Here is a 15,825-nt window from a genome sequence, read left to right as displayed (position 1 = left end):
ACCCCACCCAGCGCAGCTGCACTGCTGGCAGCATCTTGGGACAGGGCACAGCACTGGGATTTCACCCACCACATTCCTCCATGGGATTGGTCCCCTGAGACCCAGACAATCTGAACACAGATGACACCCACCTTCCCAGGAAACACAGGACATCTTCCACCACCCCAAGGAAGCCCACCTGGGCACGTATTTGGGCACCAGACCTTTAGTAAATTATATTTAAAAAAAACCATAGGTACTAAACTTTTGGACCTTGGTCATAAAGAAGATATTATAAATTTGTCCCCAAAGGCAAAGGAAATAAAGGCAAAAAGCTTCTGCACAGCAAAGAAAACTGTTAACAAAACAAAAAGACAACCAAGTGGGAGAAGTTATTTATAAACAGCAGCTCTGACAAGAAGTCAATATCCAAAATACAGGCATGGTAAAATTAGGTTTACAGTTGTGAGTAAGCAATTTATTCTTGCATTACTTATTAATTGCTGTATTATATTCTATATGAACAACTATAAGACTACTTTTTCCCATCCCTGTATATAAAAAACTCATAAAATTCAACACTAAACAGACAAGCCAATTATAAAACAAGGCAGAGGATAGCCAACAGGTTAATAAAAAAATGTTCAACCTCTTTAGCTATTAGGGAAATGCATATCAAAATTATGAAAGCTCTGGCTAGTTAGCTCAGTAGTTAAAGTGTTGGCCTGCAGACCAAAGTGTGTTGAGTTCAATTCACAGTCAAGGGCATGTACCTTGGTTGCAGGTTCAATACCCAGTCCTGGTTGGGGCACCTGAGGGAGGCAACCATCAATGTGTCTCTCTCACAACACTGTCTGTCTCTCTCTCCCCACCTCCTCCTCCTCCTCCTCTCTCTCTCTTTCACTCTCTCAAAAAACCAATGGAAAAAAAATATCCTTAGGTGAGGATTTTACTTTTTTTAAAATACATTTTATTGATTTTTTACAGAGAGGAAGGGCAAGGGATAGAGAGTTAGAAACATCGATGAAAGAGAAACATCTATCAGCTGCCTCCTGCACACTCCCTACTGGGGATGTGCCTGCAACCAAGGTACATGCCTTTGACTGGAATCGAACCTGGTACCCTTGAGTCTGCAGGCCGACGCTCTATCCACCGAGCCAAACCAGTTAGGGCCTCATGTGAGGATTTTAAAAAACACACTACAATGAGATACTATTTCACACCTGGTAGAATGGCTATTATCAACAAGACAAGTAATAACAAGTATTGGAGAGGTTGTGGGAAAAAAAAAAAGGAATGCTCATTGAGTGCTGGTGGGAATGCAAACTGCCACAGCCATTCTGAAAGCAATGTGGAGGCTCCTCAAAAAGTTAAGAATAGTGTTACCATATGACCCAGCAAGCCCTCTTCTGGGTATCTACCAGAAAAACTTGAAAACATCCTATCCTATATAATGAAGAGCTAACCTGCAAATTGTCCCCTAGACTGGGAGTTCAACCAGGGGCAGGGCCAGCCTGCCAACTGCCCACGGCCCCCCCCCATGGCCAGCCCCATTTCTGATCACCCCCCCCCCCCCGCCCCCTGATAGGGGGCGGGGCTGGCCAGCCAACCCCACATGTCCCCTCCCACCAGCTGGCCAGACCCCATCTGTGCACAAATTCATGCATCAAGCCTCCACTTAATTCATAAAGATACATGTACTCCTATATTCAATGTAGCATTATCCATGGTGGCCAAGACATGGAAACAACTGAAGTGTTCTTCAGCAGACAACTGGATGTGTTACGTATGCGTTACGTATATATTACTCAGCCATAAGAAAAGATTAAATATAGCCATTTGCAACAACATGGATGAATCCTGAGAATATCATGCTAAGCAAAGCAAGTCACAGAGAAGTTAAGAACCGTATGATTTCATTCATATGTAAGATATAAAATTGAAAGCAACAAATGAACAAAAAAACCCCAAAAAAACTCATAGACAGACAATATGGTGGCTACCGCAGGAAAGGGGGTTGGGGGTTGAAAGGTAAAGGGAGTCATATATATGGTGATGGAGATGTAACTTTGGGTGGTGAACACACAACGCAATATTACAGATAATGCATCATAAGATTATACACTTGAGATCTGTATAACCTTCTTAACCAATTTCATCGCAATAAATTTAATTCACAAAGATAAAATAAAGAGGACCCTGGAAAGCCACATGCAAAAAATAAATGAATTGAGAGAAAAAACCTACCATCTGAGGGAGTTCTTCTTTCCTTCTTCTCTTTCAGTGTTTTCTGAGGTTTTGCTTCTGTAGATAATGAAGAATATGTCACAGTTTTAACCACACTCCATTTATGCTTAGTATCTACCTATTGAATTTGTACACATGTATCTGTCATCCTCATGACTTCTAAGCTCAGAGCAAGCCATTCAACTTCATACATGCACTTCATCTGACCACTTCAGGAAGTGCCTGACAAAGGTGCCTCTTTTTAAGACAAAAGCCTCAACTTACACAATAGGGTCACAAGCATAACAAGTCTGCACCTGCCGAAAGAACTGTCCTGACCTATTCCCACCCTGTTCAATCGCTAGAATGCACTGGGGCCCATGCTTCTCTGAGGTATCCATTGATCCCCTGAAATCGCATATACAACATTCTATAAATGCTTATGTGTGCATTTGGGGTGGGGGCCCACTGTGTTTAGTTATCAAAGATGATAAACCAAAAGAGATTAAGTACAATGTAAGTCTCCTGCGCTTTAGTAAACCTAACAGAAATCTCCGCCCTCTGAGAGGTTTCTGTACTTCCCACCACCACTGCGCTAACTCATCTCAAAGGGGGAGGAGAGCACCTCTTTGTTCCTCCTCCGTCTGGCTTGCAGCACCCACTTTGATCCGAGCAGCCAGCTCATCAGCGAAGGACGTGGGTCTTTTCTACGGCAGAAGAGACCCAAATAATCACTTTTTGTAACAAACTAGTACAGTTTACTTTTGAATATTTAACCAAATTTTTAAAATAATGGCAAAGAAATTGAAATGCTGAGAAAACTGAATTTAAACAGATGCACTCTAGGAGATGAACACACAATAGTGTACAGATAATATGTTGTGGAATTGTGCACCTCAAAGCTGTGTAGTTTTGGTAACCATGGGCACCCCAATAAACTCAATAAAAAGAAAAGTGATAGGGTAGTGAAGGCCTGGGATAGGGGGGCAGGGGCAGGCTGGAGGGGATCAATGACGGGAAGAGGGGACATGTAACAATAAAGATAAAAAATAAAGAAAAATAAACGTATGAACCCTGTACAGATCACCTGAGATGGGTGTTCCATGAAGTCCTTGGAGTGGGGGAAAAGGAGTAGTAGGATGTACTTTGGTTGCGGGCACATCCCCAGTGAGGGGTGTGCAAGAGGCAGCTGGTCGATGTTTCTCTCTTATCTACGTTTCTAACTCTTTATCCCTCTCCCTTCCTCTCTGAAAAAATCAATAAAATATATTTTTTTAAAAAGAAAAGAAACAGAAAGTGATACTGGCTAGGTAACCTGAGATGCTCAACCAGTGTTTTTAAAAGTGTAATTGAAAATACAAATATGGCCGGGACCGGTTTGGCTCAATGGATAGAGCGTCGGCTTGGGGACTGAAGGGTCCCGGGTTCGATTCCGGTCAAGGGCATGTGCCTTGGTTGCGGGCACATCCCCAGTCGGGGGTGCTCAGGAGGCAGCTGATTGATGACTCTCTCTCATCGATGTTTCTAACTCTCTATCTCTCTCCCTTCCTCTCTGTACAAAATCAATAAAATATATTAAAAAAAAAAAGAAAGAAAGAAAGAAAATACAAATATGATGTGAAATAAGATGGTTACAAATATAAACACAATACAAGGAATGAGGCTTAGGCACTTCTTCTAAACCTTGACAAGAGATAGCGACCATATTCTCTTACAGGTCTAGGGTTCTCTTCAATGTCCTCAATGTCTTCCTCCTCCTTCTCAGAGTCGGCGAAGATGTCACAGCCATCGTCATCCTCTTCTTCATCACTCATTTGTGCAGTGTGCTAAGAGTTAAAACCACCAGATAGAACTGTTAGATAAGGTCACCGAACTGTAAAAGAAATACTGCTACTTAGCTTTCAGGCAAAACTATAAGTTCATTAAATGCAGCAAAAACTATGAAGCAGTGCACGTGCTAGAACAAATTAATACACATTTATTTTTAGCACAAGAACATAATAGTAACATGAGATATTAAAAATACCCATTACTAGAGAAATGATTAAACTAAGTAAGTATCATCCCATATTAATAAGAATACTAAAGGCGTCAGAGAGCGGGACGTCTGGCCTGTGAATGTGAATCACTGTGTCATGTGCGACTAACGAGCGATTTAAAAAGAAGTGATGCTGCCGGGACCGGTTTGGCTCAATGGATAGAGCGTTGGCTTGGGGACTGAAGGGTCCTGGGTTCAATTCCAGTCAAGGGCATGTACCTTGGTTGCGGGCATATTCCCAGTAGGGGGTGTGCAACAGGCAGCTGATCGATGACTCTCTCTCATAGATGTTTCTAACTCTCTATCTCTCTCCCTTCCTCTCTGTATAAAATCAATCAAATATATTAAAAAATAAAAATAAAAATAAAAAAATAAAATAAAAAGAAGCGATGCTGAGAAGGGTAAGAAGACTTTCGTTCAGAAGTGCGCCCAGTACCATACTGTGAAGGGAGGCAAGCACAGGACTGGGCCTCTTTGGGCGTAGATTTTCTTACGTGGACACCAACAAGACATGGGGTCACCTGGGGAGGCTGCACGGATGGGCGCGTCTGGAGAATCCCAAGAGGCGCATCCCTGGAGCAGAAGCGCCCTTCGCTGGCCTGAGAGGAGGCAGAGGCAGCTGAGAGCTGACCTCAATGAGCTGGCATGAGGACAGCTGGCCACGGCCTTGTTATTACAAAGGTCTCGGGACTTTTTGTGTGTACGTATTTAAATTGATCTCATGCATGAATGGCTAATAGAGCATTTCTTTCGGGCAGTCCTGATTTAAATAAGACTGGCTTGTGGTTAAATGAACATGGTCAGCTTTTTGAGCTCTGGTGATAATTTTGCTTCGGCAAGCCCTCTCTGTCCTCCTTCTAAAAATGACTGGATTAGATTCCTAGTGTTCAACTTTTCACAGAGGTGGCGAGTGCCATCTCAGAACCTGTAGGAGACTGGCTTGTATTTAGATTGATATGACTGGTTGTATTAATATGTTTAAATTCCGAGGAAAGCCCCTCACTGTCTCTTAGAAAAGTTAAGATAAAACTATAAAGTAAAATTATAAAGTATATATATGGAAGTACCTAAAAACATGAAATGCTTGAAGGAAAATTAGTTGTAAATATGAATAAATCCTTATTTTATCATGTCAATCAAAAGTAATTTTAGTACCTGTTAGTATGCTTCCACTAACTTCTAAAAGTACAATCACTTTAATATGAGCCTTACCTGGATTTGGTCATTGTCACTGTGATTGGCAAAATCTTCCTCCGACTCCTTTGGGGGAAAAGGCTTTGTTGTTAATAGGTTTTACTCAGAAGCACCGAAGGCATTTCGGGTCTGTCTTTGGGGCCCTCAACACTGAGTCTCTGCTGATTCTGGTCACCTGAGCATCAGGTTTACAGGAGGCGGATAGCTGGCAATATCACCCAGGGCTGTTCCAGGCAACATGTAATTTCTTTGTGGTTAATTAAAACATCTCTAACAATGTACTCATGTCCATCAGCACTACCCACTGGATTTAGAATAAGAGTTGCATATTTAATTAACTAAATTATCCAAAATTGGTTTGTGTTATTTTACTTTTTATACTCCATTCTCTATATTCTCTTCTAAACAGGATACCTGCTTCCTCAAGCCCAAGAAGGGAACATCAGTGTTTGCCACCAGCAATTAAGTAAGACTTGCATTGACGGCTGAAAGCAGTTATGGTGAGGTTATTTTAAAAAAGCTCATTTCCCACTGTTAGATGTTTTGTTTGAAGGGCTGGCTGAGGGAGGGCAGGGGAAGAGGATTAGAGAAAAAGAGAGAAGTATATGCATACAATACTGTCTCCTTTTAGAAATCTATGCTCAAACATCTCTAACCTTTGCAATAACGAATATTCTGTCTAAAGGAACAAAGCCAGATATAACAGTGGTCGAGGTCCACAGGCCCTGAGGCCCTAGGGCAGAGTCAGGTTACAGTTGGGATATGAAGACACTAGTGGCAACAACACAGCTAACACTAATGGACACTCTAAGCATTACTCTGGTCCAGAAGGTTTATAATAAGGTTTCAATAGTGTACATTTTTCCTAAAATTATTCAAAGATAGAACTTACTCAAAGACTGTATGTCAGAAAGAGAGCCCACCAAAATATCTAAGCTGCCCTCTCAAAATGTATTAGTATAAAGAGGATTTGGTGGGAAGGTGAAGAAGGAGAAATGGTAAAAGGGATTAAAGCAGTTTTCCTTGTTTTTGTTCACAAGACAAAAATGAAATCCAATCCCACAGAAAAAACTTCACAATATGGCTTCTCTCATAGATTGATGAAGACATATTGCTAATTCACAGACATGTTATTTACTCAGCCTGCTAAACACACCCTGAGTTCCTGCCAATGCCGACCTGGACACACTGAACAGCCCTTACCTCTTCTTCATTCTCTTCTTCGCTGTCCACAATGCTGCCACGATCGCTGCCTACCGAACCTTCTGTTTAGAAGAAAGATAAGGTTATCAAAAATATACATAAGAAAATGTGCTTAGTTTCTTCTCAAAAACACAAGCCACCATATAGAAGTGCTTACAGAAATGCTTACAAAACTAGCTATACCATTAACTGGAATTAAAAGTATCTTATAGTGAGGAATTAAATACTTACATAGCCTGAAAGTATCTCCCCACAAGATACTTATTAATTATTAAAAAAGTTATGAAAAATAAAATGATGTCATGGTTATAAAAAGCAAAAGCAAAGCTTTTTTTTTTTTTTTTTTTCCAATTAAATGCAGTGAGCAACCCTGGATCCAAATCAGAGGAAAGAAGTGACATAAAGGACACCATGGGGACAACTAGCAAAACCTGAACATGACCAAGGATCAGCTAATAGTATTATGTCCAGTAAAATTTCCTGACTTTGCTCATGATAGTGTGGCTGCATAAGAGAATGTCCTTGTTCTTAGAAAATATGCACAGAAATATTTAGAAGTGACCGACCGATAATGTCTGCTTGCTGTCTCTCATACAGGTTCAGAAAAAAATAGCATGTATATACATAAAAAAAAAGGCAAAACAAATGTGGCAAAATGTTAACAACTGGTAGCCGAAACAGGTTTGGCTCAGTGGATAGAGCGTCGGCCTGCGGACTGAAAGGTCCCAGGTTCGATTCCGGTGAAGGGTATGTAAATTGATTGCGGGCACATCCCTGGGGGGGGCTGTGCAGGAGGCAGCTGATCAATGTTTCTCTCTCATCGATGTTTCTAACTGTCCCTTTCCCTTCCTCTCTGTAAAAAAAAAAATCAATAAAATATATTTTTAAAAAATGTTAACTCGTAAAGCTGTGTAATATGTGAGAGTTCTTGGTACTATTTTTATGACATTAATGTAAAGTTTGAAATTATTTTAAAATAAAATGATATAAATGTTAAAAGTAACTAAAATATTTGGTGCAAAGAATACCTTCACTGGATAGTTCTCCAAGACCTACATCTTCTTGCTCCATGAACAGCTTTGACCCAATTAAATAAGGTAAAGGACGATCAATGTACAGATCCTATGAAAAATAATAAAAAATAAGCCGTTAAAGCCCTGACCGGTTGCTCAGTGGTTAGAGCATCATCCTAAGCACCGAAGGATCACAGGTTTGATGCCCAGTCAAAGGTATGTACCTGGGTTGCAGATTCGATCCCTAGCTCTGGTTGGGGTGTGTGTGGAGACAACCAATCGATGTGCCTCTCTCACATTAATGTCTCTCTCCTTTCCACCCTCTCTAAAAAAAAAAATCAATGAAAAAATATCCATGGGTGAGGATTGACAACAACAAAAAAAGCAGCATTGGTAAGCAAAAATCAATCTTTTATATTTTTATTGATTTCAAAGAGGAAGGGAGAGGAAGAGAGAGAGAGAAACATCAATGCTGAGGGAGAATTCTTGATCAGCTGCTCCCTGCATGCCCCCTAGTGGGGACTGAGCCTGCAACCCGAGCATGTGCCCTTGACACTCCAGACTGCAGGTCAACGGTCTATCCACTGTGCCAAACCAGCTAAGGCTCATCAATCAATCTTGAGAATCCTCAAAAAGAGTCCTAAATCTAGAGAGAAGCACACTGAGGAAATAACCCAATTGGTTTTCTATGATCACTACAAGCTCAGGGCACGAATTTGTGCACCAGTGGGGTCCCTCAGCCTTTCCTGCAGGATCAGGCCAAAACCAGCTCTCGAACATCCCCCAAGGGGTCCTGGATTGCGAGAGGGCACAGGCCAGGCCGAGGAACCCCACCGGTGCACTATAGGGGCTGGGAGCTTGGCCAGCCAGGGAGGGATCGTGGAGGGCTCCAGGCATGTCGGGCACATCTCACTCAGTCCTGATGGGCCAGACACCAGCAGCAAGCTAACCTACAGGTCGGTGTCTGCCGCCCGGTAAAGTGTCTTTACCTTTGAACATATATCTAAGATGGATATGAATTTACCGGGGGGGGGGGGGGGGGGGACGACTTAAAAAGAAAGTAATAACATCCCCCGGGTATTATTCACACGGTGTAACTTAGAAAAGTGAAGCTGGTAAAATAAGACCAGATGATACAACATCAGAATGAATGAGACAGTGAACATGAGAGTATATGCTGGAGACCCACCCATCACACACACATTAAACATTTAAGGACAAGACGGCACTCCACCCCTAGGACAACCTCCCATCGCCATGGCAGGAGGAAAAGCTGACTTCTCCTGAGAGGCATGGCCCTTGGCCATGATACCTTTTCCCCGAAAAGACCTGGGATGAGGGAGGGAGAATACTTCTGATGATTCACACAACAAAAAGTTTGGAAAGGTTAATGTAAAGGGTAACGATACAATAGCAATCAATTCTGTGCAAAGAAAAGATAGTGATAATTAGGCCCTAGCCAGTTTGGCTCAGTGGATGGAGCATCAGCTTGTGGACTGAAAGGTCCCAGGTTCAATTCTGGTAAAGGGCACATGCCCGGGTTGGGGTTTAATCCCCACCAGGGGTGCAGAAGGCAGTCGGTCAATGATTCTCTCATCAATGATGTTTCTCTCTCTCTCTGCCTCTCCCTTCCTCTCTGAAATTAAAAATTAAAATAAAAAAAAAAGGAAGTGATAATTGGGCAAACTGTTCGCTGACTTCAGAGGCCTTCCCAGGTCCTCCTGTGTGGGGACGTGGACTAAGAGTGTGGCGAGGAACACATTTCCCAGAGTCCGCTGCTAACTTCCAAATCCCAACAGTAAGAACGCAGGGATCAGCCTGAACTGGTATGACACTAAGCTCAAACTGAAAGAGAAAAGTGCAGCTACATGAATGACAAGAGTTTCCTTTTGCAGCATTTCAATTCGTAAGACACTTTCATGTCACAAGGACTCTCAAAAGCAATTTAGCAACTTTTTTGTTTACTTGAGCCATTCTGATATTGCCCAATTGTCTCCTTTGACAATCTGAGAGAAAGTAATAGGAAAGCAATAAATATCTACTGGGCTAATAGCCTGTTCATGAACGTGCAGTTTTATTCATAATAGCCATTCTCATTCTTCAAAACACAATTTAAGTCTCTTCTTTACCTGAACTTTCTGAGCATAGAAATCAATTCTCTCAGGGCACTTATGATGGTGTCTCCTCTCGCCCACAGCCTGGTAATGCCGTAATAAGCCTCCTGCGAGAAGGAACCATGCCTGAGACTTCGTACCCCTAACGTGGCGTGCTGCCTCGTACACAGGTAAGTAAATGCTCAATGTTTTTGTGAGGAAGTTGTTCTGACGGAGTCGATACAAGAACGCTGAGTCACATGGTCACTTGCTCGAGTGTCCAAAACACAACAGGTGCAACAATAAGCATTTGAACTGCATGTCTGTACCTTTGGTTCGAGGATCAGTTCCACCCGCTCATTAGCGTCATCTTCTTCGGAGTCTGAGTTTCCTGCTTTAATATCTAGTTGCTCAAATGCACTGTCCAATACTTGTAAACCGTAGTTCACAGCCTCCCGAACTTTAGGAATCAGATCCACTTCTTTCTGTTCCTTGGTCTTCTCCTACAAAAAAATACCGTCCAGCATGGATTTTCAATATATTGATTCCACTGTAATAAAACACTACAAATGTTCTCTAAAGCCTTGACTCATGCTCAAAACAAAACAAAACAAAAAAACCTTCATTCAAAATCTAAAATATTTACTAACTGGCCCTTTACAGAAAATCTCTGCTGAACTGGGCGCCATTCTTACGCTGGAATGCTGGAGGTTGACTAAGTATTTTTTACGTAATAAATTTCTGGAGTAAAAGACTTCAGTTGTTGGGCTGATAGGAGCAGCCTTCCCCATTTCCCCAATATCCACCCCCCACTGGCCACCTTACAAGTCTCCTCTACTTCCATCTCTCAGCCAATAACTCCGTAGGAGAGCGACTCATGCAAGTACCTGTTCTGCTTTTTCTGCCTCAGCCTTGACAACCGGCTCCTCCACTTCTTCATCGTAGACACGCTGAACATGGAAGCAAGTTCGTTTTTAAATGGTTAAAACACCATTTGGAATAAATCACAATGAAAGAATTCAATATGCAATAAAAAGGATAAATTCAATAAAGACAAGGAAAAAATTCTTCAAATGGCTGAAGCTACTAATCAAGAACAAAAAGAAAGCAAAGATTAATAGTCCATTCACCCAAACTAAATTTTAAGAAAAGATACAACTAGCCAACTGAAGCCAAGTTCAATGTCATTGTTGACCAGAGTCACAAAAACCCTAAGATGCCAGTTTTCACACCTTTTTGCTTAACCTAACACTTGGTGTTGACGGAGCAATGAATCAGGTGACTCAAATGTGAGGCTACTAAGAATGTCAACTGGCAGAACATATCTACTAGGTAACATGAGCTTTAATATTTTGAGAAATAGAAATGGCAAAGGTAAAAGTTATTGTCTTTCTGTTGCTTCAAGTAGCTGTTTATATGAAAACAGACAAGCCATGCCGCCCACAAATGAGCTGCCTGCAGGCTAGGCATGTGACTGGCCCATGGGCATGGACACAAAGGCCTCTCCCCAAACAGAGCCATCACTCCAGTACCTCACTGCAACTTCCTGCTATTTTTACAGCACTTGTCATTTTATAAATTCCCAAAGTACAAGTGTTACAAAGTGGGGTGATGAAAGTGTTCTGGAATTAGATACTGTAACAGTTACAAAACTTTGTGAATATACCAAAACCTACTGACTTGCGCTCTTATTAAAAAGGTAAATTTCATGGAATGTGAATTGTATCTCAATTAAAACGTCAATATACAAATACATGGAGCCCAACCAGTGTGGCTCAATGGTTGAGCATTAACCTGTGAACCAGGAGGTCACAGTTCAATTCACAGTCATAGAACATGCCAGGCTGTGGCTCTATCCCCAGTAAGGGGTTTGTAAGAGGCAGCCAATCAATGGTTCTCTTTAGTCATTGATGTTTCTCTTCCTCTCTGAAATCAACAAAATTATATAAATGAGGAAAAGAGATATATTTACAAATTTTCTTCCCTACCTCCAACCTCACCCTTGGAATAACCAGCTTAAATGTGGTGTGTGCTCTTCCGTTTCCTGTGGCTCTTACACAAATGCGTAGAGACATCTGAACATATTCAGAGCTCTCCCATCCTTCCTTGTTTTAAATAAGCATCCACTTGGACTATGCTTAGTTCTCTGCCCCACTTTTTCACTTATGTTCACATAAGCCACTTTCTGGATCAATGCACACAGATGTGACTCAGTCTTGGAAATATCTACGTAATATTCTGTAGTATGAATTCAACAGCTCCCTATTGGTGAACATTAAGGTTTCAAGTTTTTGCTTTTGTCAACAAACTGCTGTAAACATATGCACACATACATTCTTAGACCCTTTTATTTCTATACGTTTTCTAAAATAGATTTGCCAAGTTCAAGGACAAAACTGTTTTTTAATCTTAGTAGCTCCTTCCAAAGTACTATTCACAAATCTGTGATAACTCACACTACCTAATGTTTCAAGTGCTCATTTCCCAAACCTTTTCCAGCAGATATTACAGTATCTGTCTTTTTTAAAAATATATATATATTTTACTGATCTTTCACAGAGAGCGAGAGGGATAGTTAGAAACATCAATCAGCTGCCTCCTGCGCACCCCCGACTGGGGATGTGCCCGCAACCAAGGCACATGCCCTTGACCAGAATCGAACCCGGGACCCTTCAGTCTCCAGGCTGACATTCCATCCAGTGAGCCAAAACATCCAGGGTATGTTATCTGTCTTTTTAAGATATCTGCCAAGCCCTGCCGGTGTGGCTCAGTGGATGAGTGTCCACCTAGGAACCAAGAGGTCATGGTTCCATTCCCAGGGCTCGATCCTAAGTAGCAGGCCTGCAGGAGGCAGCCAACTGAAGATGTTTCTATCTCTCTATCCCTCTCCCTTCTTCTCTCTAAAATCAATAAAAAGATATTAAAAGAAAAAAGATATCTGTCAATCTGATAAAACAACACCGTTTTTTAAATGTCCGGATCAATTCTCAAACACCAAATTTGTAATTCTAAGCAACTCCAATCAAAATACTAATAGGATTTTCTGTGGAAAAAGATAATTCTCAAATTCACATAGCAGAGTAAAAAGCCAAGGATAATCATGAAAATTCTGAATCAAAAAAGCCACAGGGCCCTAGCCAGTTTGGTTCAGTGGACAGAGCATCAGCTTGCGGACCAAAGGGTCCTGGGCTTCATTCTGGTCCAGGGCACGTACCTTGGTTTCAGGCTCCTCCCTGGCCCAGGCCCTGGTCAGGGTGTGTGCAGAAGGAAACCAATCGATGTGTTTCTCTCACAACGATATTTCTCTCTGTCTTTCCCTCTCTTTTCCACTCTCTCTAAAAATCAATGGAAAGCCGAGACCGGTTTGGCTCAATGGATAGAGCATTGGCTTGGGGACTGAAGGGTCCCGGGTTCGATTCCGGTCAAGGGCATGTACCTTGGTTGCGGGCATATCCCCAGTAGGGGGTGTGCAAGAGGCAGCTGATTGATGACTCTCTCTCATCGATGTTTCTAACTCTCTGTCTCTCTCCCTTCCTCTCTGTACAAAATCAATAAAATATATTTTTTTTTAAATAAAAAAAATAAAAAAATAAAAAAATAAAAATCAATGGAAAAACATCCTCAGGTGAGGATAAAAAAAAGAAAGAAGTCATAGGGACTTGCCCTATGAAGACATAAAATCTATGGTATTTAAGATTGTGATACTGGCATATAGCATATAAACATAATAAAAGACAAAGGCCACAATTACATGTACACCTGATTTTATTTTCACATAAATACATATGCACACACATACATTAATAGACATAAATCAGTGATGTCAACCACATAGAAAAAAAAACAAGATGAGATCCCTACCTTATACTACATGTATGCATTCATACACATTCACACATATGTATTTTCCAGGTAAGAACAAAAAGGCAGAGATAGAAAAGCCCTCACCTAAAATGTTTAGAGTTAAGGGAAAAATGGGAAGTCGGTGCCTTTGAACCAAATATGGAAAAATATTAAAACATGTTAATGCAGCCCCGACCGGTTAGACTCAGTGGATAGAACATCAGCCTGCAGACTGAAGGGTCCCAGGTTCGATTCTGGTCAAGGGCATTTTACCTTGTTTGGGGGCACATCCCCAGTAGGAGGTGTGCAGGAGGCAGCTGATCGATGTTTCTCTCTCATCGATGTTTCTAACTCACTATCCCTCTCTCTTCCTCTCTGTAAAAAATCAATAAAATATAAATTTAAAAAACCTGTTTATGCAGGATGGTGCATATAGTTAGCATCTGTGGTTATCTGTTCTTTTCTAGGCATATGAAGCACTTCACTGAAAATTTTGATTTTGAAGAACTGTGAAATAAATTATGATCTATTTTTCTAGAATAAGAAAAGTAAAATTAAGTTCACAAAACCCCTATAGATGTGTTAAAATGCTTATAATAAACTAGCATTAAGAAAAATGAAGGCTGCAAACACACACACACACACACACACACACACGCACAGGGTAATCTAGAGTAAAAGGTTAAAGTTAAAGAGTAGAAATAAATATGCCATATGTTCCATGGTTTGTTCACTGGAGTGGCAAAATTATAGTTGATTTTTTTAGTTACTTTTTTACACTTTAATATTTTTTAGTTATGTCAATCTCTTCTACGGGTGTTCATTACTTTTATAACAAGAAAAAAAAACGCCCAATGTCTGCATGGGAAATGAATTTGGAATATATACCAAGGCTCTGCTCTAGCTGACAAAGATGCAGATGCTTCTTCAGTTTTCATATCTTTTTTCTAATTGTTCTATAAAGATCAGAAAATTGGGAATTTTCACACACAGAAACAAAAAATAATTTTTGAAATTGATATTTTAGAGGGGAAGGGAGAGAGAAAGAAACATCGATCTGTTGCCTACCGTATTTGACAAACTGGGTATGTGTCCTGACCAAGAATCAAACCCACCACCTTCTAGTGCACTGCACAACTCTCTACACCAGCCCCAGCAAGTAATTCTTAAAACTGAAACTTTAAGACATGGCAGCTTCAGAATTCAAATCGTGAGAACATTTTCCCTAAAAGGGTGAGGTTTATGCTGAAGTCTGAACAGCACCATCATCCTACCCTTTTCCTGCCATTAAAAGCTACCTCCCAAGACATCAACAGCTGCAGCTGAACGCCACACATGGCATCTCAGAAACCAGCCAGCAAACACAGAAAACGCAGGGGAAATTTTAGAGTAACTGTACACCTCTGGTCACCAGGCACAGCAGATAACCAATGCTACTGCCTCCCTTCATCCTCCCGGGTGGAGCTCACAGGCTCATGTGTGTCTTGATCATTTCCAAATCAGTTAATCATACCCAAATTTTAAAATATCTTGGGTATTTCCACTCAGAGGATCTCTTCCTCATTTGGGGAGACCTGGTAAAAGGTGAAGATGGGGAACTGGAGGAAAAATTTCTGAATAGACTACTATACACAGAGCTGTATATATGTGTTCTCTCATTCACTTAAATATTCACTGAGTCCCTACATATTACACCTGTGCTAGGCCCAAGGAATAAAACATTTCCCAAAAATATGGGGCTTGATTCAGTAGAGGAATTGCATATCAATAAGTTAAAGTTATAATATTGGGAAATACTACTAAAGAAGTCATTGACTAACCAAAAAAAAAAAAAAAAAAAAAAAAAGGTTATTAACTAAGTCAATTAATGTTTCAGGACAAAATTCTTAAAATAACAAACTAGTAATTAAGAATTGTGTTCCTTTCTGGTAACACACTGAAGCATTTAATTAGTATTTCTCCTCCTTCAGAGTTGTCCCTGGAGCCTTTACTAACAGTACTGATTTCTCCTGCCCTACAAAGGCCTAAGTGCTCTTCAGTTTCACTAATTCCATAATGCAGCTTGCAACCTTGTCCCTGCCAAAGTTTAATTACTAAAACCCAGGACTTTGAATATCTTTCTAATAAAGCAAGAAATCAAATGGCACCATCACGCAAACTAGAGTTATGTCAGTATTTGAGGAAACTATATAAAGAGCCAAATCACTGCCAAATATATTATCAGCCTATAGATACT

At 40.9% G+C, this 15,825-nt stretch overlaps 1 protein-coding gene across 3 annotated transcripts in view; it reads right to left on the bottom strand.

Moving 5' to 3' along the window:
• The window catches only part of LOC311632833 (WASH complex subunit 2-like), a 45,994-nt gene that overhangs the window by 28,164 nt on the left and 2,005 nt on the right, over positions 1-15,825 (bottom strand). For all 3 annotated transcript variants that reach the window (XM_084904720.1, XM_084904721.1, XM_084904722.1), the window contains exons 4-11: positions 10,634-10,696; positions 10,076-10,249; positions 7,669-7,762; positions 6,641-6,702; positions 5,456-5,503; positions 3,921-4,031; positions 2,831-2,912; positions 2,227-2,283 (exon numbers count right to left, since the gene is read on the bottom strand). In XM_084904720.1, coding sequence (XP_084760846.1) covers positions 2,227-2,283; positions 2,831-2,912; positions 3,921-4,031; positions 5,456-5,503; positions 6,641-6,702; positions 7,669-7,762; positions 10,076-10,249; positions 10,634-10,696 — 691 coding nt within the window. The remainder of the gene's footprint in view (positions 1-2,226; positions 2,284-2,830; positions 2,913-3,920; positions 4,032-5,455; positions 5,504-6,640; positions 6,703-7,668; positions 7,763-10,075; positions 10,250-10,633; positions 10,697-15,825) is intronic.

The sequence above is a fragment of the Pipistrellus hanaki genome (genome assembly GCF_964339955.1).
Source record: "Pipistrellus hanaki genome assembly, chromosome: 14".
Classification (NCBI taxonomy): domain Eukaryota; kingdom Metazoa; phylum Chordata; class Mammalia; order Chiroptera; family Vespertilionidae; genus Pipistrellus; species Pipistrellus hanaki.
The sequence above is the reverse complement of the archived record's forward strand: the minus strand, read 5'-3'. Positions and strand labels throughout refer to the sequence as shown.